The 20,846-nt window shown below is 45.0% G+C and overlaps 1 protein-coding gene across 1 annotated transcript in view; it reads left to right on the top strand.

Moving 5' to 3' along the window:
- Window positions 1-14,078: 14,078 nt before the first annotated feature.
- The window catches only part of PSMB7 (proteasome 20S subunit beta 7), a 57,320-nt gene continuing 50,552 nt past the window's right edge, over window positions 14,079-20,846 (top strand). Inside the window, exons 1-4 of the mRNA XM_019970814.2 lie at window positions 14,079-14,221; window positions 14,669-14,762; window positions 15,520-15,617; window positions 16,807-16,947. Coding sequence (XP_019826373.1) covers window positions 14,160-14,221; window positions 14,669-14,762; window positions 15,520-15,617; window positions 16,807-16,947 — 395 coding nt within the window. The 5' untranslated portion in view covers window positions 14,079-14,159. The remainder of the gene's footprint in view (window positions 14,222-14,668; window positions 14,763-15,519; window positions 15,618-16,806; window positions 16,948-20,846) is intronic.

Here is a 20,846-nt window from a genome sequence, read left to right as displayed (position 1 = left end):
CCTCAAAAGCAAATAAGCAACATAAGCACACCAAGAATGGGCCTGGGACATGGTTTGGCCATTCCTCTAGTCGTGTGTGGCCCTCGCTGTGCCATTCAGAGCTCACAAGGTGCCTGGTGAGTGAGAAGAGCAGGAGTCCTGACTCTGGAGTTTTGGAGTTGGAAAGATGTGAACCTGGAGCTGCTTGTGGTCACATATCATGGGTTTAAGTTTGGCTGCATATAAGAAAAAATTCCAAATAAAAGTGGCTTAAACATGCAATTATTTGGGATTTTTTGCATGTAAAAGAAGACTTATGGTGGTCAGTTCAGGGCTCATATGACAAGCACTGACATCCAGCCTCACCCCATGGCCCAAAATAGCTGCCAGAGCTCCAGCCATTACACCCATATTTTAGGCAACAGGAAGGCAGAAAGGGGAGAAGAGCAAAAGAGGTGCTTCTTCCAGCTGAGTCAGCTTGCCTTCCCTTAGGCAGCCTTTCCAGGATTACTATAGAATATTTCTATTTATGTATCACTGGTTGCAAGGGAGTTTGAAAAAGCTCATTTATCACCTGGGTGCTTTGCTGCTTCAAGTATTTAAAACTGGGCTTCTGTCTCTGTCACAGGCCACTTTTCTGTTCTATCCATATGAAGTGGGAGGAAATAAAGTCAGTTGAGAGCAAAGCACTCATGAGATAGGAGATAGAGTGAGGGAGAATGGGGTGGGGGGTGGAAGGAGAGAGAAAAAGAGTGGGAGACAGGAAGAGATGCAAGGACAGAGAGGCAGGGGGAGATGAGGACCTCACCAAATCCCCCAGGCAGAAGGGTGGCTGAAGCCAGCCTCATCCTTCAACCTCCCGGTTGCGTGGATCAGCAAGCACTTCCTTTTCTCCAGCCAGGATGAATTCGGTTTCTGTCACTTGTAACTGGAAGAGGGTGATGAACTTGGACATGGATTTGCCTTCTTTGAGCCTTGATTTTTCCTTCCAAGAAGTGAGGATCCTATTGCCCACCAGGTGGCGCTGTGACAAGGATTCATTGTGATGATACCTGCCCGGCTCCAGGTAGGGAGCTCAGCCCGGTGGCCTGAAAGCCCTGATCTTCATCCAGTTATTTCCACCTGTCCAGCTCCAGGGGTTGTGCTCCACGATTGCTGGGGGTTTACATGGAACCGACTCCACGTCTGACCCGGGAGGCTGGCTAGACTCAGGGCAGTTTTCCAAACACCTGAGTGTGTGTGTGTGTGTTAGTTGCTTAGTCATGTCACAACTCTTTGACACCATGGACTGTAGCCTGTCAGGCTCCTCTGTCCATGGAATTCTCCAGGAAAGAATCCTGGAATGGGTTGCCATTTCCTTCTCCAGAGGATCTTCCTGACCCAGGGATCGAACCTGGGTCTCCTGCATTACAGGCAGATTCTTTACCATCTGAGCTATAAAAGTCACCTGAGTAGTGGGATGGAAACTGAAGAAGCCCCCAAATGAAGAGATGAATGGAGGGAGGGCTGGAGAAATTCCTGGAACAGAAACAACAGCTGCCACCTTGTCATAAGGGGCTGTGCCCATGGGTACAAGCAGAGGAGCTTAGACCCCTGACCTAAGTGGGCCTGAAACCTGGGGTGGGAATTCCTTCTTGCTCTGGGGAGGTCAGTCTTTTGTTCTATTAAAGTCTTCACCTGGTTGTATGAGATCCACCCATATGACAGAGGATAATTAGATTTTTTTTTCCCTCCTTCCCTTTTGGGTGGCATACAGGATCTTAGTTCCTCAACTGGGGATTGATCCTGTGCCCTCTGCAGTGGAAGGGTGAAGTCTTAATCAGTGGACCACCAGGGAAGTTCATGCCTTACTCAAAGTCCACCAATTTAAATGTTAATCTCATCCAAAAACATCTTTACACAGAATAATGTTTAACCAAACATCTGGGCACGGTGGCTCAGCCAAGGTGACACATAAAATCAATATCATATAGTGCTTAGGTTAGTATTTTGGTGAATAATCAAGAATGAAAATCAGGAGAGGGGACAGCTTTATAATTCTCCCTACCACACGTGGGCCTGTAGCCCAGGTTACCAGGATACCCCAGTCAGGGTATCCATGCTCCTGGCCAAGGCTAGTCACCCTAGGATGGGCACACGAGACAGGTGGCCCATTGGGTCTTCTACTAGAATTTCTGGGAAACTTTCCTGTGCTCGTCTAACTGGGAGAGCCAAACCAGAGGAGTGGTGGTCCTCTCTGCCACATTTTAGAGAAAAATCAAGCGAAAGCAAAGCCAGCCCAGAAGAGAGCAAATCCAAGATCAGGACAGAGTTCTGGAGACCATCTTTAGGGCATCTTTTATGTGGTGGCTCAGATAGTAGAGAAAAAAAAAAGTGCAAATGTTAGTCGCTCAGTCATGTCCGACTCTTTGCGACCCCATGGATGGTAGCCTGCCAGGCTCCTCTGTCCAAGGAATCTCCAGGAAGAATACTGGAATGGGTTGTCATTCCCTTCTCCAGGGCATCTTCATGTACTGGAATCCAGCCAGCCCTGAACAATTTTGCTAAAAACCAGTTCTCCAAAAGCCAGTTCCATTTAAAATTATTAAGTCTCTTAAAAAGTAAGCAATTTGCCAAATGAATCAAAGTATCTATTAAAAATTATTTCTTTTAACTAGGCAAGCCCATGACCTCTGTTGCCAAGAGCTACTCGCCCTTCGAAAATCAGCACCTGGTAACCTGTTGGACCCTAGAAGAGACTGATGACCATGCCACATCGAGTAGCCTGAGATTTAAGCTGTCCCTTGTGAACTGGTGTTTTCTGATCCTCCAAGTCATCAGGACAGTGGGCCCAGCAGCACTTCATCCTATGGTAAAAACACTACATTGGAGTTTGAGCCCAACGAGGCCTAGAGGACAGAATTTACGTGATTCTGCAGCCTCGATGTTATCGAGGTCCACTGCAGATGTCGCTCCCTCAACTCGCACCTCAGGCCTCAACTCTGAGCCTGATGAAAGCGAAAGTGAAAATGTTAGTCGCTCAGTCCTGTCCGACTCTTTGCGACCCCATGGACTCTAGTCCGCCAGGCTCTTCTGTCCATGGAGTCTCCAGGCAAGAATACTGGAGTGGGTTGCCATTTTCTTCTCCAGGGGATCTTCCCAACCCAGGGATCAAGCCTGGGTTTCGCGCGTTGCGGGCAGATGCTTTACTGTGTGAGCCACCAGGGAAGCGTCTGAGCCTGCTGCCTCACTCTTATAAGGGCCCCTGTGATCACTCTGGGCCCCCCTGGATAATCCAGGATAATCTTCTCATTTCAAGATCCTTAATTTAAATGGTATCTGCAAAGTCCCTTTTACTATGTAAGGTAACATCTTCACAGGTTGCAGGGACTTGGCCATCAGCATGTTTGGGGGTGGGCATTATTCAGCCTACGGCACCTACCAGTGACGTGGACATTCACCCATTGATTCCTTTCCTCCATGCAATGACTTGATGATCGATCAGCTGGAACCTTGCTGGAGGTGATAAAAGCTCTGATCCTCCAGCTGTCCTCCCCCTCCCCCTAGACCCTCCAGCTGCACGTGACCCACTCCACATGATCTCCTGGTTTAGCCCCTGCCTTACTTAGGACGGGGGCAGACACATGTGGGTCACTCTGGGCTTATTTCTCTCTGGCTACAGAATGCAATAAATCAGTCTGCTTCTGAGCCAGCAGCACTGACAGAGAATAGCATTTGCCATGTGCCTGGCACTTCACCAGCTTTTTGCTGACACACAGGGTGGGCTTTTCTCTCCTTTATGGGTGTGGAAGGCTCAGAGAGGCCATGTGGCTTGCTCAAGGTCACATAGCGTGGAAGTGGCAGATTGGATCTGAGGTCCAGGGTACTCCAGATCCCGACCCTTACCCCCCAGTAAAGCCATAGACGGGCCTCACGGATGGCACCTTCTCCTCATGTCTGCATTCTTTTCCCTTGGCCCAAGTTCAGCAGGAGTCGGCCAGTGGCTCTTGGGAACAGAAGATATTAGGCTTCCTGTGCGGGGGGCCCCCGGCCCCCGAACTGCTGTCACCTTTTAATAGATTTCTTGGGGAACGAGTAATTTGTTGCTGGTTCAGGCTCGGTGTTCAACAGGAAGTCCCTGCAGGCCTGGAAGGTCAGTATGAAGCGACTCAAAGGCGACGCTGGAGGAGGATGCGGGTCAGTGCTGGCCGCCGAGCTCAGCCGCACTGCCAATTACCGCCTGGCCTGCTTCCTGCCGCAGACGCGCCCAGGGCCAGGGCTTTGAACCCTGGCAGGGAGGCCAGCTTCCAGTAAACAACCCAGGGCAGTGGGCAGATTGACAGCAGAAATGCAGGGGCCGGCTGGCCACTGGTGCTGCTTACCGCTCCTGCGGGCAGATGGACAGGACCGCAGTCCCCTGGGGGGTCCCCACAGTCGGAGGGCTGGGGGCCATCAGCATGTCTGAGCCTCACTCTGAGTACAGAGCCTTCTGCCACGTCCAGTGGGGTTTCTCAGCCATCATTTCTGGGCCATGGAAGATGCTTTTTTTCTGGGTGAGGGGATGAGCCTGGTCTGGGTCCCTTTCTCGGTCACCAGCCTGGGAGCAGGGGTTTGGGGAAAGAGCCCACAGAGGGTCACCAGTGTCCTGATTTTTTTCTCTCTCCGAAAGCCTTGGAAATATTTGGGGGCAATGGTAGCGCTGCCAGGCTTTCCACCACCATTTTATTTGGCAGTTAAAGGACATGTGCTCGGTGCATGATTTCATTTGTGTGAAGCTGTGGAATTTTGAGATATTAGTAAGTGATTGCCTTTATGAGGGACTGACTGGAGGAAGCATGAGGGATCTTTCTGGGGTTGGTGGGAATGTTGTGTATCTTGGTTGGGTGCTGATTACACGTTTGTCAAAACCCATCCAACTGTGTCTTTCAAAGCTGTCCATTTTACTGTATGCAAACTCTACCTCAACGAGAGAAGATAAAGGGTAAGAAAGGGGATGCAGAGGCCTGGAGAACTGGGGACAGATAGACAGACAGACAGACACACTTTTCCCTTCTTGGATTTGGGTAGAAATCATCAATGAGTGCCATTTCCATTGGGTCAAAGACCATTGGGAATAGGCTATGCACTCAGTCTTAAAGCATTACCCGCAAATTACTTTTTAATTATAAAGAGGAAAATTAGCCTTACACATGGAGAAACCTGGCGGACCCCACCTTACCCAATTGATTAAACTTACCGCCAATTTTGGGACAAGCCAATATCAATGCCCCCTAATGTAGTGCCCGGAGAAAAGACACATCACTTATGAGGACCTCCTGTCAAAAATGCTTACCTGCCAAAATCACTGGACAAGTCCACGTTGAAGAAAATTCTTTTGAACTAGCCTGGCCTTTTCATGAACAACAAAAAGCAAGCCTGGAGACTATTCCAGATTGAAGGTTAAAGAGTCACAGAGACTGAATTCAGTGCAGCTCCCTGATTGGATCCTGATCACAAAAATCATGATATCAGAGAAACTGCCTGTAGACAGGATATTAGGGTATAATCCTGAACACATACCGCATTTCTGGAATGTGACAATGGTGTCATGGTTTTGTAGGGAATGCCCTGCTTATTAGGAGGCTGGGCTGGGACAATTGATGGGATCCTGGATCATAAAAATCATAGAGGTTTTATTGGGATAACTGCGGGTGTTTGAAAGTGAACTGAATATTAGATAGTAATACTAAATCCTTATAGTGGTATTGTGTTTGTGTAGGAGAATGTCCTTGTTTTCAGTAGATGTGTCCTGTAGCATTTAGGATAGAGCATTGTGTGATTTTCAATTTGATTCAGCAGGGAGAGAAAGTTGAGAGAGAATGGTTCATTGTACTACTCTTGCAACTTTCTGAAGGCTTGAAAAACTTCAAAATAAAAAAGTTGAGAATAAGTAATGCATAGGGAGAGAGAAGTGGAGGGAAAAAAGGCAGAGGCTCAAAGAGGAAAATAAGAATGACTGGAGGACTTCCCTGGTGGTCCAGTGGTGAAGTTTCTGTGCTTCCACTGAAGGAGTCACGGGTTTGATCCCTAGTCAGGGAAGTTCTGTGTACTTCAGCCAAAGATAAATAAATAAGTAAAATAGTATTCTCTAAAAAAATAAAAAAAGAATGACCATCAGCAACGTATTATGACTGTTTATAATACAATTTTTTACAAACACAATGTACATCTATATACATTATAAAGTTGGAGCCGTATATATTCTGCCCCATTTCTCATTCTTTCCCCTGTGTCATTAAACATACATTGAAAACATAATTTTTAATGGCTTTGTATATTCCATCATAAATTATTTAGCCATTCACCTGTTGTTTGACATTAAAGTGGTTTCTAGATTTTTATTATGATAATCTATTATAATATCCAATGTATGTAATCCATTAGTCAACATATAGCCAATGTATATAATACATTATCCAATATAGATCTGATATATAATCCACTATAACATCCAATATGGACTATCATAAATAATGTCACAATGCACAGTTTCACACCCCTATCTTTGTCTGAGGAGAGAGTCATAGAGGGAAGTTCTGAGTTAAATGTTCCGAACTTTTTTAAGGATCTTGAGCTATTTTTTTTAAGGTAGACAGGATATTAGATAATAATCCTGAGCCCATATCACATTTCCGGAATGTGACAATGGTATTGTGGTTTTGTAGGAGAAAGCCCTGGTTATTAGGAGACTTTGCAGGAGTATTTATCTGACAACTGAATTCAGTGTGAGAACTTGATGGGATCCTGGATCATAAAAATCATTGAGGTTTTAGTGGGATAACTGGGGGAATTTTAAAGTGGATTGAATATTAAATAGAAATACTGAATCCTTAAGTAAAACTAAATCTGTGTAGTGGTATTGTGTTTATATAAAAGAATGTCCTTTGTTTTTGCGAGATTTGTCCTCTAGAATTTAGGGTGGAGTGTTGCATGATTTTTCAGTTGATTCAGTGGGGAGAGAGGGAGAGAGAAAGGGAACTATTTTATTGCAGTATAGTTGATATACAAAAAACTGCACTGCTTAGCATGAGAGCTGCCCTCTTAACAAAATTTGAAGGGCACAATAGGATGTTGCTAATTCAGGTACTTGTTGTATGGGATCTTGAATTATTCTGGCCAGTGGCTTTCCAGAAAGGTTGTACTCATGAGCAGATGGCAAAAGTGCTCATTTTGTCACATCATCGCTAACACTGAGGATTATTACCAGGAAAAATTCTTTGATCGATTTGATGACAGTAGCTTATTAATTGATGAGAATGTTCCCACGAATGCATTTTCATCCTTCTCTCACTGGACTGTTGGGACTTGGCCATTCTCCCTGTCTCCAGCCCCTTCCCCCGACTTGGTGGCTATGACGTCATTCTCCCTTGGGCCCTGCCTGCCTCCTTGCCTGCTTCTTCTCTCCACCCTTTGCCCGCTCCTCATCCTTACCTGCATGACAAGCAATACCATCCCTGGCCTCTGTCCTTGGCTCCCTTCTCTGCCTCTGCCCACTCTCTTGAAGCATCTCATTCACACTCAAGACTTGCATGGCCTTCTCCCTGCTGTCTTGCACCTCCCTCCCCAACCAGACCTCCAATGCAATATATCCCAAAGGGACCCACGTGACCTTCCTGCCACCACCCATCCTGCCACCCAAGTCAGACCCCTGGAGAACATCAACTCTTCCGTTTCTGCTGTTCCTCCCATCTCACTTCTGACCACCTCCCGTTTGACCTTCTGTAATATTTCTTGAGACTGTTCCCTTCTTACCATCATCACTGCTCCCACCCTTATTCAGATCATCTTCACCTCCTCCCTGGCCCATGAGTGTAGTTTCCTCCCGCATGGCCTATTTCCAGAGTCTCCCTGTCTACCCCACCCTTTGACCAGCTGCCAAGTTGATTTGCAGGATACACGGACATGAGGTCCTGCCTGCCTTGGTCCCTGCTGAGTTTCCGGCTTCTCACTCCCTTTCACTGAATGCCTTCCAACATGCCTCCAAGTGTCTGCTCAGACTCTCCACCTCCTAAAGCTCCCATTCTCTTTCCTGCAACCCCAGCTAGCTGACTCCTACTCATCTTTTCAGTTTTGTTTACAATCCCATGTTCTCTGTGATGCACTTACTGTTGCTTTTCCTCCTCCGGGGGAGCCGTCCTCTCTCTTTTGAACCTCTTTGTACCCTGTGAAATTTCTATCAGAACTTTCTGGCCCTCTAAGCTTCTTATATTGATTCTTGTATCCATTTCCCTTGAGGGCAGAGTCTTTGTGTTCCCGAGCCCAGCACGGTGCCAGACACAGAACTGGAGTTTGTTTAAGGGATGTCTAAATGAATGAATGAATGAGGTAGCATTTGCCTTGCTGTGGGAGGGCATGGCATGTCCAGACCATGGTGAAGATAGGGAACTAGATCGAGGCACACAGTCAGAGGCTTGGTTTGAGGAAGCAGCTGTCACTGTGGTCCAGCGACCTTCAGGATACCCTGTCTCTGGGTGACACTCTGCTCAAACTTTCTTCGTCAAGTGGGAATCCCATTCTTCCAAGAGAAGTTGCAGTGCTTCTCCGCTTGCACACCTCCCGTGGCTCCCCAGTGCCCTCGGGACAGGCCCAGCTTCTGAGTCAGCCGATGAAGCCCTTCAAAATGGGATGTATTCTCATGACTTCCTTGTGACTTGTGCAGACCCTTGATGGGAAGAAGGGAGGATACCCATTCCTGCTCACCATCAGCTGGGTGGGCAAACTCATGGCTCTTCTCATCTGCTGAGGCTAAGTAGTTAAATAAACTCTCATCTCAGGTCCCACTTGCAATGATTGGGATTGTCTTGGCGGGGCCCCAGAATCTGCTGAGCGCCCCAGTAGAGTCTGGAGAGGGTGGGGGGAATTCACACCCGAAGCTGCCCTGTGTTTGCCGTGTGCTCCCACTGGAGCTGTGTTTCTGTGGCCTTTGCAGCAAGGCTTGGCACTTGGATGCTGTGCCAGGACCCTGGAGCCGGGAGCAGCTGCTCTAATTCATGCAAAGGAAGGCGCCCAGGTTTGCCCTGTCTATTTATAGCTTATTTATAAAGAAGGAAAAACAAGGGCCCAGTTGCCTTAGCAACCGGGAGCATCATGGGCTGCTTTCCCTGCAATGGGAAGATGGCCAAGTCTCCTTGTGGGGGGCACCCCCGGATGTGTGTGTATCCTGATAGAGGATGGGGGTGAGCCTTCCAGGGCCCATCCCACGCTGGGCTCCTAGCAGCCTGCAGGCTGGCGGAGGGTGCTTGCCAGGCCCTTGGAAAATCTGGGCAGGCGCAGGGGCCGTACACAGCTGAACCCTCCTCTGGTCTCCTGGCCTCCATGCTTACTCCTGTCCTCTGGGTGCCCACCCTGCTGCCTCATGCCCTCTTGGGAGCCGTTTCCTGGCCATGCTCTGGCACTCAGGGTGCATAGCTCGGTGAACCAGAGGTGCAGTTCCCAGACCAGTGCCCTTTGAGGCTGTGATGTAGCACAGAGCCAGGCACTAAGGAAGGGTTTGACAAATAGTGAATGAATGACTGAATGAATGAATGAGGTGCTTTACAGTTCACACTCCATGTTCTTACTTGGTATGCACAAGGCAAGAGAAACATTGCAATGCGTTCTCATTTTATATACGTGAAAACAGATGAGCAATGAAGAGACCAGCCTCCAACCACGCAGCTGGGAATGAGCTGAGCTTGGCTTGCTTTTGTTCTAGCAAAGCCCTGAGGGACTCGGGAGCTTGGGTTCCAGCTGGACCGTAATTGCCAGGGTCGGGGAAGTGGTGTTGTGCCTGGTCTGGGGCTGGGAGGCATGTGGTTCAAACTGTGGCTCTGTTACTTAGCTGTGTGCCACTTATCATCTTGAGCCCACGACTTCACTTCTCTGGGCCTCAGTTTGCTCACCTGTAAAGTGGGACGGTGATGCCTGACCCTTAGGGACTGCCAGCTCCCAGAAGGCAGGCACTGTGTCTGTCTCTGGATCATCTGTTTTCTGTGTTGGCGTATTCTAGGATGACCATGAGACCTGGTACACAAAGTGGTTAGAACAGGTTGTGGGGGGCACACAGGGAATGTTGGTTGTTACTATATTATTAGGAAACAGGCACAGAGAGCCTGATGGCTTCCCTGAGGTCACACAGCCAAATCCAGAGCAGAAGTGAGCTCTACTAGTCAGTCAGGTTTGGTGGCACTGCCAGGGATTAAGATGGGACTGTGTCCAGGCCCAGGTTCAGGACTGGGCTGTGTCCCAGGGCACAGCGGTCATGCTGGACAGGGAGGCTGAAGCAGGGTCTCTGGGTGCCGGGGACCTGTCTAGAGCTGCCCTCCCTACGGCTCTGCCCGAGGCAGAGTGGAGTTTTTCAGGGCCTTGGGCTGGCTGTCTCAGGGGCCGGTCCAGGCTGCCTGGAGGCTCTCTGTCGCCCTCTGCTGGGTTCTGGCTGCCTCTGCTGAGCCACCTCCAGAAGATGGAAGACAACGCCACCTCTTCAGCTTGTCTGGGTGTGAAGACCATACCAAAGAGACCCAGTTAGGAAGAGAAATGCCCCAGGACAAACTGAGATCACAGATCATTTCCACATCCTTCCCAGTTTCCTCCAGCTCCCGCCCAGACCCCAGGGCTGGACACAGATGCCCCACCACCATTCTCGCGGGAGGGGGTGGGAGGCGGGCTCTGCTTCTTTTTGCTGTAGTCGCATCCACCTCATCACTGTTTCCTGAAAACCAAGCGTGCCAGGGCATTTTGTTTGGTTTTGTGTGTCCCATACCCCAGACCTTTGCTCGTGTGTCTGTCCTTCCTGCCTTCCCACCCCACGAGCTCCCGCTCTGTCCTTCTGAGCCTCTTGGCTTCTGCAGCATCCATCCTCCACCCAACCCTTAGCACACCGGGCTGTGAGTCTTTCTGGCCCTTCTCTCCTCCCTCTGACAGTGAACTCATGAGGTGCGTTTGTTTCATAGGGCTGCTGTAACAGTGCCACTAACTGGATGGCTTAAATAACAGATAGAAAAGTATTGTCAGGAATTCCCCAGTGGTCCAGCAGTAAGGACCCAGACTCTCACTGCTGAGGACCGGGGTTCAAGCCCTGGTTGGGGAGCTAAGATCCTGCAAGCTGCAGGTGTAGCCGAAAAGAAAAGAAGAGAAACTTATCGTCTCACAGTTTTGAAGGCTAGAAGTCTGAGTCTGAAAGCAAGGTATTGGCAAGGTATGGTCCTTCTGAGGGCCATTCCAGACCTCTTACATAGCTTCCAGTGGTTTTCATGCTCACAAGGTGTTCTCCATGTTTGAAGGTCGGTCTCTAAATTTCCCCTTTGAAAAGGACCTCAGTCCTACTAGATTAAGATCTACTCCAATGACCTCATTTTTACTTGATTACCTCCTCTCTCCAAATAAGATCACATTCTGATGTACTGGGAATTTGAGACGTCAGTGTATCAATTTTGGGGAGAGGGAACAATTCAATCCATAACAAGAAGGAGAGGAACTCCACTGGATTCACCTTTGTGTTCATTCTCTCAGGGCTGAGCCCAGAGCAGGTGTGAGAGAGTGTGATGAATGTTGTGAAAGTGGTCTTAAATTCAATTACTATTTCTACTTACTGACCCTGTGGCATCTGGGGCATGTTGAATTATGACCTGTCCTATCCAGGTCTTACGGAGTTGAGCCTCTCTCATCAGAAGGGGGACATTTCTAGAACAAAGCCTGTCCTTTTACTTTTCACATTCAACAAAGCAGAAACTTGGTGAGCCAGGAGATACTCATGCTTTTTCATCAGTAGATTCCTGTGGAGGCAGGTGAGTGAGACTTCATTTTCCTTTGTTTTGTTTAGTCACTAAGTCGTGTTTGACTCTTTGTGACCCCATGGACTGTAGCACACACGCCAGGCTTCCCTGTCCTTCACTGTCTCCTGGAGTTTGCTCAAACTCCTGTCCACTGAGCCGGTGATGCCATCCAACCATCTCATCCTCTCTTGTCCCTTTCTCCTCCTGCCTTCAATCTTTCCCAGCATCAAGGTCTTTTTCACTGAGTTGGCTCTTTGCATCAGGGGGCCAAAGTATTGGAGCTTTAGCTTCAGCATCAGTACTTCCAGTGAATATTCAGGTTTGATTTCCTTTAGGATTGACTGGTTTGATCTCCTTGCAGTCCAAGAGACTCTTAAAAGTCTTCTCCAGCACCACAGTTTGAAAGCACTCAGCCTTCTTTATGGTCCACCTCTCATACCCATACATGACTACTGGAAAAACCACAACTTTGACTATACAGACCTTGTTGGCAAAGTGATGTCTGTGCTTTTCAATATGCTGTCTAGGTTTGTCATTTTCCTAATGTCACACAAAAGAGCCAGAGAAGTAATGAAAAGGAACTTAACCTTTGACAAATATTTATTGAACACATAGTTGTGATAGGCATGGTTCTGGGTGACTGAGATGCCATTCATTCATTTATTCATTCCTAGAAACAAGCTTGACACATAGTAGGTGCTGAGTGAATAACTTAATTATAGTTGAATCATTTAAATATTTGCTGAATGAACAACTTAATTCATCTCACAATTATTGGGGCTATGATCTATTTCTATGTAAATTTGAACAAGTTACTTTAATGAATCTTAATTTCCATCAATAGAATGAGTTGAATTATATAGCTACCTTTGAGGCTTGTTGGCAGGATGAAATGAGTGTATTAACAATAATAGCTATTTATGGAGAAGTTGCTACATGCCAAGATAAATGCTCTTTATGTACAGTTTTCAATTTTCACAGGAGCTTTTTAAAAACTGAAATAAAATCAATACAACAAAAGTGTCACCATTTAAAAATGTGCAGCACAGTGGCTTTCAGTACATTCACAATGTTGTGTGACCGTTACAAGTGTCTGATTTCAGAACATTGTCATCATCCCAAAAAGAGACTCAGTATCCATCAGACAGTCACTCCCCATTTTCTCCTCCTGCACCGTCTCCTTGTGCTCAGTCGTGTCCGACTCTGTGATCCCGTGGACCGCAGCCCGCCAGGCTCCTCTGTCCGTGGGGTTTTTCAGCCAAGAATACTGGAGTGGGTTGCCATTTCCTTCTCCAGGGGATCTCCTCCACCCAGGGACGGAACCTGAGTCTCCTGTGTCTCCTGAATAGGCAGATTCCTTACCACTGAGCCACCTGGGGAGCCCCGCCCCATCTCCCAGTGACCACTAATCTACTATCTGGCTGTATGAATTTGTCTAGTGAGGACATGTCATAACAATGGAACCATACTATATGTGCTTTTTGTGCCCGGCTTCTTTCATTTAGTACCATGTTTTCTAAGTTCATCTCGGTTGTAGCATGTGTCAATGCTTCATTTCTTTTAATGGATGAATAATATTCTGTAGCACTGATGTACCACATTTTGCTTATCCACTCATCAAGTTGATGGACATTTGGATTGTTTCCATTATTTGGCTATTATGAATAATGCTGCTATAAACATTTGCGTACAAGTTTTTGTGAACATCTGTTTCCAGTTCTTTTGGATATATACGTAAGAGACAATTGCTATGTCTATGTTTAATTCCGTGTGTGTGTTGCGGGGGGAAACTGCCAAATTGTTTTCTGGACAACTGCACCAGGCACATATGAGGGTTCCAGTTTTCCCTCATCCCTGTCAACACTTGTTATTTTCTGTCTTTTTGATTATCAACATCTTAGTGGGTGTGCAATGGTATCGCACTGTGATTTCTAATGACTAATGATGTTAAGCAGTTTTTTTTTTTTCAGGCTTCTTTTTTATTTCACAGTAACCTTTTTAGGCAGCTGTTTTCCCCACCTGACAGCGGAGGAAACAAATTCAGATTTGCAAGGAAGCCGTGGGGCTGTGGAAATTTGTCTAGTGAGAAATTGGAAACTGGGTGTGCTTGTCTCTGAATCCCCATGATCGAATTTGCTGTAGACACCGCAGGATGCCGGGTCTGTGGCGTGTCCACCTTAGATAAAAAGTCCTTTCCCCCTACTCCGGGCGTCAGTTTCTCCTCCACTCTACTTGAGGCGCTCTACTCCAAACATCTCCAGGCTCCTCTAGGAGCCCGTACCTCTAAGATCAATCGCCCAAGCACAGAATTTGCTCCGCCCGTTCAGCCCTAGCTCGCCGGTGGCGCCGGAAGTGATTTGTTCATTTTGTTGGCTCCCGCCCCCGGCCTGGAAGTACTTCTTCGGGAAGATGGCGGCTGTGTCAGTGTATGAGCGACCAGTTGGAGGTTTCTCTTTCGATAACTGCCGAAGGTGTGGCCTTGCCCGGGGCCGGGTTCAGGGCGGGAGTAGGAGTGTGGTGTCGGGGTCGCAGTTGGGCTGCGGTCTGGGCCAGGAAGTCCGAACGAAGGGTGGACAGAAGGGGCCCGCGGCCCGCGGCCCCTGTGACTCAGGGGAATCTGGGCCTGAGCGTGGCTTTCTCCTGAGGCCGGGTCCGCTCGTCCACTTTCCCAGCGCACCGGGACACCCTCCATCTCCGTCTCCTTAGGCGTGGTGCAGGTCCTCTCAGACACTCTATTCGCAGTAAATCGGGACAGCCCTCTTTTGGGGTGGGGGGGTGGGGAACCAGTCAACATATGGGCGGGAAAGCAAATGCTAGTCGTTTTTCCTTCTCCTGAGTTCCCTATTAGATACTCTTCCTGCCGGTGCGGCACAATGTGGTCCTGGCCTTCAACGCTTTATTCTCTCATTTGCTCTTAGAAATGCTGTCTTGGAAGCCGATTTTGCAAAAAAAGGGTACAAGCTTCCAACGGCCCGGAAAACTGGGACGACCATCGCAGGTGTGGTCTATAAGGTAAGCCGGAGCTGGCTGAGAGCAGCAGGAACCAGGCCGCCTGGTCTCTCTTACTTCTCTGGGCTGTGTGAGAAAGGGCACATCTTACAGCCTGCTACATCAGGAAGAGGTCTTTTAGGAGATAGTGTCAGTTTTTTGTGCACTTATCGACAATTTATATTCTTATCTCGCTTTGCAGTTTTCGGTAGGAAGCCAGTTTTCTGTCTTAACGTTACTATTTGAGGAAACAGAATGATGTAGTGGGAGAAACGAGATTTGTTTAACTGTTTAGCCTTTTTTTGTTGCTTCTAACTTTGTGCAGGTCACTTTCGTTCTCGCAACCACACTTTCCCGTCCAGGTGGACATAATAACTCCTGATCTAAATTGTTGTAAGGGTCAAAAGAGATAACTGGTTGTTGTTGTTAGAGATTAAGAGCGACATCTTTAAAAAAGAAATGGACAGACCTGGCTAATTTAATGGAAGGATTTCTGCATCTTAATCCAGACTTTTCTCATATTGGCTCTGTGATTTGTAAGGAATTTACTGAATCTCTGAGCCTCATTTAAAAACAGGAATGATAGTTCTACTGTCTACTGAGGGTTCAACCAGTAATGCTTATTAATAAGCCTTTTCTTGAATGCTGAAAGTATAGCACAATATTTCAGTGGGTGGGGGAGTGGTTCAGGGAGCAGGGTGTGGTCAGTATTGTTTTTCCTGAACTAGAGGACTGTTTGTATATGTGAAGTTGTTTAAAAGTATATATTTTTAAAAAACAGGATGGCATAGTTCTTGGAGCAGATACAAGGGCAACTGAAGGGATGGTTGTTGCAGACAAGAACTGTTCAAAAATACACTTCATATCTCCTAACATTTAGTAAGTATTGATTAGTTCGAATAACTCATTTGTAAACATATCAGGGGTAAAATTGCATTTACTGTTTCTTAATAAAACCTGTTGTTGAGTCTGTATTTTCTTTCTGTCTCCCTTAAATGGCATTTCCGTCGACATAAACTAGTTATCTTCTAGCTCTCTTTTTGCTTTAGTTCAGTTTTGACCCAGTTCTGCCTTTTGTGTGCATTTTGAATCCACTCCCTCCTATCCTTCTACTGAGGCCTTGGTTTGAATTCTTTTTTCTCGGCTGGACTATTGCAGTTGTCATTTAAATTGTCCCTCTGCTTTTGGTCTTTTCTCTGTTGTTCACTTTTCTGCCATATTGGGTTTTGTAAAACACAGATCTCATAGATCTCCCTTTCCTCTTTAAAATTTTTTCAAGAGATTTTTCACATTTCACACCGCTTTCAGGATAAAATTGAAACTCTAGTATGATATTAAAAGTCATGTACGATTTCACAAAAAGATTCTCTTTTCATCCTATTTAGCTGCTATCACCCTGTGTTCCAGTTATACCTGGACTGTCTCTATCTCCTTCATGTCCCTGTTCTTCTCATGTTCAAGCTGTTTTACCCGTGCTTTTGGAGCCCCTCTGCTTAGACATACTCTTTCTTCTCTGTTTGTATAGTGTTTTTATTCTCTCCTTCCAAATCCAGCTCAAATGAAACCTCGAAGATCAGAATTGCTCTTTCCTCCAATTTCCTATGGCATTTTCTACCTGTGCTACTATATTGTAGTATATGTCTCTTATACTCAACTTTGAAATCAAGTGCTGTTACTGTGTCATATTTTCTTTATCCTCAACACTTTGGAATGACTGGTACCTAGTAGTAGATATTTGGTAGATGTAAACTGTAAGACTTTTAACATTCCTTACTCTTTTGTACAACTTGAGTGTTTTCTTGGATCCATAAAATGCACACTGTTAACATAGAAACTAATGATTTGAAAGGTTCCGTTGCGCTACAGAAAATATATTCACATGTAATTAGATGTGCACTTTTAATTTTATGTTTATTTAAGATTGGTTAGCATAATAACAGTGCATGTTTACTCAAAAACATCTGTCTATGTCCCTCACCTTTGTGGATGTTGTCCAAGAAGCTCCACTTCTAATTGAGCCCTTTGGTAATTAAATTTCAGCCACACTTCTTCTAATTGTATTTTTTAGTTGTTGTGGTGCTGGGACAGCAGCGGACACAGACATGACAACCCAGCTTATTTCTTCCAACTTGGAGCTCCATTCCCTTTCCACTGGCCGCCTTCCCAGAGTTGTGACGGCCAACCGGATGCTGAAGCAGATGCTTTTCAGGTAAGGTTTCAGGATGGGGATTTCTATAGCATCTTTTTCTCATGTCTTAGATTTTCAGCCAAGGGAGCCCTGGAAGCTAGAGAAAAAGCATTCAGAAATACACATTTAATCCAGAAATCAGTTGTTACTGAAAAGCCACTTTAATTTCATAAGGCTTTTGATAATGTATTTGAATTTATGGGGTCTGTTTTTTTTTTTTTTTTTTTCCGATAAATGAATCACATGTGACCAATGGAATAATTTCCTGAGGCTTAGGGTATTGCTGGATACAAAAACCTTTTTTGTTCTTAGAAAGGTAGAGCTGGAAGGAACCTTTAAGTTCATCTTGTGAACATGCACAAATGATTATTTCCTCTCCCTCTTTTAGGGGCAAGGTAACAGTGAAATGAAAAGTGACAATTTGTAGTTAGCTGTGAGTGGGTATAATAGTGTGAATATCAACCAACATTTAGTTGTTTGTGCCAGGCTGTGTGCTAAGTGCTTTATGCATGAGCTCACTTTATCCTTTTAGCTCCGCGATTGGGCTGTTAACATCTCTAATTACAAGTGAACGAACTGAGACTTTAAAGAGGTGCAGTCATTTGCCTGCCCTTACCTTCCCTCCCTACTGACTCCCATAGAGAGTCCCTCTTAGTAGTTTTGTTTCTCTTTAGTCCTTAATAGTCACACCATCACTTTGTGTTTGTATAGGTCTAGACACTTTTCACATTTTAAGTCCATTTTTCATTTGCTCTCATAAAGAGAAGAGAGGCAGTGTGGTATGTAATAATGCTTAGGAAATAGCCGAGGCATTTAGTCCTGAGTTGTAACACTGGTTTCTCATTTTGTGCCTGCCTTACCTTTAACAAATTCTCTCCTCTTCCTTCTTCATAGAAGGGACACCTTGATGCCTTTTAAAAATTTTTTGAAAAGTTGATCAGAGGCCTTTATTCTGGCCCTCATCATTCATGAAGCAACCTACATAAGACTTTTTAAAGGGGGGCAGGAACAGAGAGCAGAGATTGTAAGCTGGCAGCTCACAGGCCATATTCAGCTTGTAGAGAAATTTCATTTGGGTCACATAGTGTATTTAAAAAGTAGTGGCAAATAATTATAAATTGGGAGCTTTGAATTTAAAATATGGATTTCCAGCTTTTTTTTTTTCCCCCGATAAAATCTCACATAAAGTGGGCTGTAATCTGGGACTGATTGGCTATTGTTGCCTTTAGAAGTGAGAGCGTGTGTTCTGGTATGTCAGTCCTTGTGGTTCATTTCCCTGTTTCTTATCTGCCTGTGCCTTCCCGTGAATTTGCAGGTCTTCGTCTTCATGGCCCTGGGCCCTCAGTAAGTGGACATGAGGTTTAATGTAGCTGTGCAGCAAGGCCAGTGGAATAATTCCCGCTTTATGCAGTGGAAGACACCAGGGTTTATGAGTCATGGCAGGAAGCCTAGTCATACTTATCCAGTTCCTACCCTGACTGTACTGAGTCTTTATGTCAGCAATTTCCATTTGTTTATGTATGTAATCATCATCCTAATACTAGAGAATTATCACCTATCAGATTCTTCCAGGACAGTGTGAAAACTTGTTAAAGTACATCTGTTGTTAGGATAACTGGACGCTTGTGATTTTGATTTTAAATGCAAAGCTCCCTCTTGTGGTTTGTGTGGTGCATTACATTTAAAACAATTTTTAAGCTTGTAAAATTACAGTAAATAGCCTATTTCAAGATTGCTTGCAATGTCATTTAAAGCATTTAGCTAAATCTAGCTAGATGTTTCTGTTGATCTCTTTAGAGTGTTTCAGAAATTCTAAAATCTCTTGTTTCAGTGTTTGATCTTTTGGTTAACATACTGTGTAAAAGTTGAATTTTATCAGAGTTTTGAGAAGAAAACTTAAAAGTTTATGCCAGGATCATTATGGTTCTGTCTTTTGACATTTTTGCTAGTTACATACAGTGAGTCACTAGTACGGGGGGGAAAAGCATAGATTTTGACTTGAGAACGTCGCTTCAGATCTTGTTACAGTGCTTACATTGTGTGACATTAGCCTGTTCACTTCACTCTTCTTAGCCTCAGTTTCTACCTCAATAAAATGTGGATAATAGTTCTGTTTCTCTAACTTTTGGGGAGGAAATGAATAAAGAACCAAGCTTATGCAGTGCCTTGTACAGGGCCTGATACACAGATCCTCATTCAGAGGCTGAAATAGAGTACAGGGTGTACTCTTATTGCTATTTTTTTCCTCCTAAATAATCCATTTTCTTGTATGTGAATCAGTGAGAAAAGAGGGTTTGATAAACAGAAGTGAGCATCTTTTTCCTTACTTAAACAGTAGTTTTATTTTTCTTCGTTGACTAGATGTAGAAGATGTAAATGATACTTGTTCCTTCTGAATATGGAACCTTCTTATTGAGTCTATCAGAAATGTTTGATATACTAGTCTATATTCTGGAAACTATTTGAATATGCAGAGGCTTTAAAAACTTATTGTACTTTTTGCCCCCACTTAACAGAAGATATGTATATCCATTGTAGAAAATTTTGAAAATACTGAAAAGCCCAAAGGAAAAATTAAAACTTTGCCATTTAGGGAGAATCACATTTTGGCTTTGTATATACATTAATGCTTCTAATCTTTTTGTTTGTTTGTCCATTCATTTGATCATTCCTTCTGTCTTTCTTTCCGTAAGTGCATGTTCACAGTAAAAAAGCTAATATATGTTTAGATAGATAAGCAAAAAAAAAAAAAAAAAAACAGAAATTATCTGAATTTCTACCACGCATAAGCAGTTGGTGCTAACAGGTTAATGTACACTCTTCAGGGTTTTTCCATGTTTAATAATACAAATTTTGTTCTACCAGAATGGGATCCCAGTTGTGCTTTCTGTCTGTAGGTTATGTTGGTAATATAACCTGATCTTTTCACCTACGAGTGCATCTTGAGTAATTTCCATGTTGGAATATTTCAAAAAGAAAATAATCTTTTTTTCATAAGTTATTATAAAAGTAATGTATGATCATTGTAAAAAATTCAGACACTGAACAAATGTGACAGGAAGGAAATAGATTTCAACTGACATTCTGCCACTGAAGCACATGTACTATGAAACTTTGAGATCTGCTTTTTGAGACCTTTTCAATAGCACCCACTCCAGTACTCTTGCCTGGAAGACCCCATGGATGGAGAAGTCTGGTGGGCTACAGTCCATGGGGTCGCTAAGAGTCGGACACGACTGAGCGACTTTCCCTTTCACTTTTCACTTTCATGCATTGGAGAAGGAAATGGCAATCCACTCCAGTGTTCTTGCCTGGAGAATCCCAGGGACGGGGGAGCCTGGTGGGCTGCCGTCTATGGGGTCGCACAGAGTCGGACACGACTGAAGCGACTTAGCAGCAGCAGTAGCAGCAGCATACTCTGCATATACACATGCTCATATATGTGTTTGCAAAAGTGGAATACTGCTCTGTGTTATTTTGTAACTGGCCTTGTTCACATAATAGTGTATTATGGTATTGTTCCCATCAGTAGATGAGCTAGCTCAGCATCTAGGGATTTTACTTTGAGCCTGTGGAGGAGTCTATAGACCTGTAACTCTCCTGAAAGAGTGAAAAACATCTGTGTACACTTGTTGTGGGTGAGGATTCCACAGTTTTAATCACTCTTTTAGAGGGGTCTATGCCCCATAAAAATTTAAGAGCCATTGAGCAACATCTTAATTTTTGTTGGATCACAGTAATCTATATTATTAACCAATTTTTAAAGAGTAACAATATTGCCTGTTTTAAGATGTTTAATTATAAGGTATTCTGTGGATCCTTTGGAGTGTAGAATCTTTAGGTGCTTGTGTTATTAATTCTTTAGGCTATATTCTAAAATAAATTCCTAGAAATGGAATTGCTGGGTCAAAGATAGGAAC

The sequence above is a fragment of the Bos indicus genome, chromosome 11, assembly GCF_029378745.1.
Source record: "Bos indicus isolate NIAB-ARS_2022 breed Sahiwal x Tharparkar chromosome 11, NIAB-ARS_B.indTharparkar_mat_pri_1.0, whole genome shotgun sequence".
NCBI classification, from domain to species: Eukaryota; Metazoa; Chordata; class Mammalia; order Artiodactyla; family Bovidae; genus Bos; species Bos indicus.
Note: the sequence above shows the minus strand (reverse complement) of the source record. Positions and strands in the feature narration are given on the sequence as shown.